Source organism: Silene latifolia, chromosome 9 (genome assembly GCF_048544455.1).
Source record: "Silene latifolia isolate original U9 population chromosome 9, ASM4854445v1, whole genome shotgun sequence".
Classification (NCBI taxonomy): domain Eukaryota; kingdom Viridiplantae; phylum Streptophyta; class Magnoliopsida; order Caryophyllales; family Caryophyllaceae; genus Silene; species Silene latifolia.
In genome coordinates, this window is record NC_133534.1 from 221058413 (window position 1) to 221060362 (window position 1950).

At 45.0% G+C, this 1950-nt stretch overlaps 1 protein-coding gene across 1 annotated transcript; it reads left to right on the plus strand.

Annotated features, from left to right (window-relative positions):
- Positions 1-548: 548 nt before the first annotated feature.
- LOC141602254 (uncharacterized) lies at positions 549-899 on the plus strand. Its single transcript, XM_074422557.1, has one exon. The coding sequence runs from the start codon at positions 549-551 to the stop codon at positions 897-899; it is 351 nt and encodes a 116-aa protein (XP_074278658.1).
- The last annotated feature ends 1051 nt before the right edge of the window (positions 900-1950 follow it).

A 1950-nucleotide genomic window follows, 5' to 3' on the forward strand; every position in this document is an offset into this window, starting at 1 on the left:
TGCGAGTGGTAAGAAGCTAAAATCGATCATGGTGTCAGTTCACCTGAGGCAGAGGCTGAGACAACTCAGTCCCGCCGGGCATCATAAGTCTTTTGAGCCTTAACTGCCGGGGCTTGGGCAACCCCGATGCAGTAGGCGGATTACGAAACCTTCTACGGAGAGAAGCCCCTGCTATAGTCTTTCTTTGCGAGACGAGACTTAGCAGTAAGGAATTTGGGAGAGTTAGGGCGTGCTTAAATGATTATGAAGGGATTGAGGTGGATAGTGCGGGGAGATCGGGGGGTCTTGCATTTATGTGGAAAAAAGAGGTAGGATGTAAGCTGAGGTCCACATCGATGCATCATATCGATATGGATGTGAATTGGAACAGTAAGACGTGGATGGTTACGGGTTTTTATGGGTGGCCTGTTGTGAGTGATAGGCATTTATCGTGGCAATTATTGAGAATTTTGAAAGACGAGTATGATGGACCGTGGGTTTGCGTGGGGGATTTCAATGAGATATTGTATGCGACGGAGATGAAGGGTGGAGTCCGAGCACAATGGTAAATGAATAGTTTTCGGGAAGCGGTAATTGACTGTGGGCTACGGGACGTGGTGTTTGAAGGCTATGAGTTTACTTTTGATAATGGACAAGCTAATGAGGCAAATAGGCAGTGTAGACTTGATAGGGCCATGGGGAATGAGGGGTGGTTTGAGTTGTTTTCTTATGCGCAAGTTGGACATTTGGTTATAGAATGGTCAGACCATTCCCCTATCAAGTTATGGCTGGAAAGACGAAGGGATAACAGGGATGGGAAGAAACTGTTTCATTTCGAGCAACTGTGGATTGGTGAAGAGGAGTGTGAGGATACTATTCGCTTGGCGTGGGGGAGAGGGAGAGGGCGAAATCATGGATAAATTAAAACGGTGTGGGGAGGAGCTGCTTGCGTGGAAAGGTGTTAGTATTGGCAAGGTAATGCGTGACATCCAAAAGAAAAGACGTAGGCTTGGCATCCTTAATGAGGGTGCGAGGACACCAGCGCTGCTAAAGGAAAGAAATGAGCTTGTCAAGGAGATTTCGAATTTGCTAAAACAAGAAGAAATGTTCTGGAGACAGCGGTCGAGGGCTATTTGGTTACAGGAAAGGGATAAGAATACGAAATACTTTCACCGGAAAGTAACACAACGTAAGCAAAAGAATACAATCCTGAAATTGATTGATGACAGGGGAGTATGCCGTATGGGGGCTGAGAATATTGAAGCGGTTGCGTGCGATTACTTTGAAAAAAATTATTTTAGTCGGGGGAGCCAAGTGATTTTGAGGAGGTTCTCGATGGGGTGGCTGGGAGGGTTACAGAGAATATGAATAATGTGTTACGGGCTGATTATACCGAGGATGAAATAATTCGAGCTTTGGAACAAATGCATCCGGATAAAGCGCCGGGTCCAGATGGCATGAGCAATTTGTTTTATCAGACATACTAGCACATTGTTGGATCGGTTGTTCTTAAGACGGTGCTTGGAATTTTAAGGGGTGGGCCGTTCCCATCAGGTATGAATAAAACTTTTATCGTTCTTATACCTAAGGTAAAGAGCCCTGATAAGATGTGTGAGATCCGTCCCATTAGCCTTTGTAACGTTGTGTATAAGCTTGTGTCGAAAGTCCTCGCTAATAGATTGAAAGTTTTTCTTGGGGAGGTGGTGTCGGAGAACCAAAGTGCGTTTACCCCGGGGAGATTAATTACGGATAATATTCTTATTGCTTTTGAAATTTTCCATCATATGAAGAATACACGCCGGGGTGAGGGACATATGGCGCTTAAACTTGACATGGCGAAAGCTTATGATATAGTGGAATGGGGCTTTTTAGAGCGGATTTTGCAGCGGATGGGATTTGATGCTCGGTGCATTAATAGAGTGATGGTGTGTGTTCAGATGGTCTCTTTTGCTGTTCTTATTAATGGCAAAC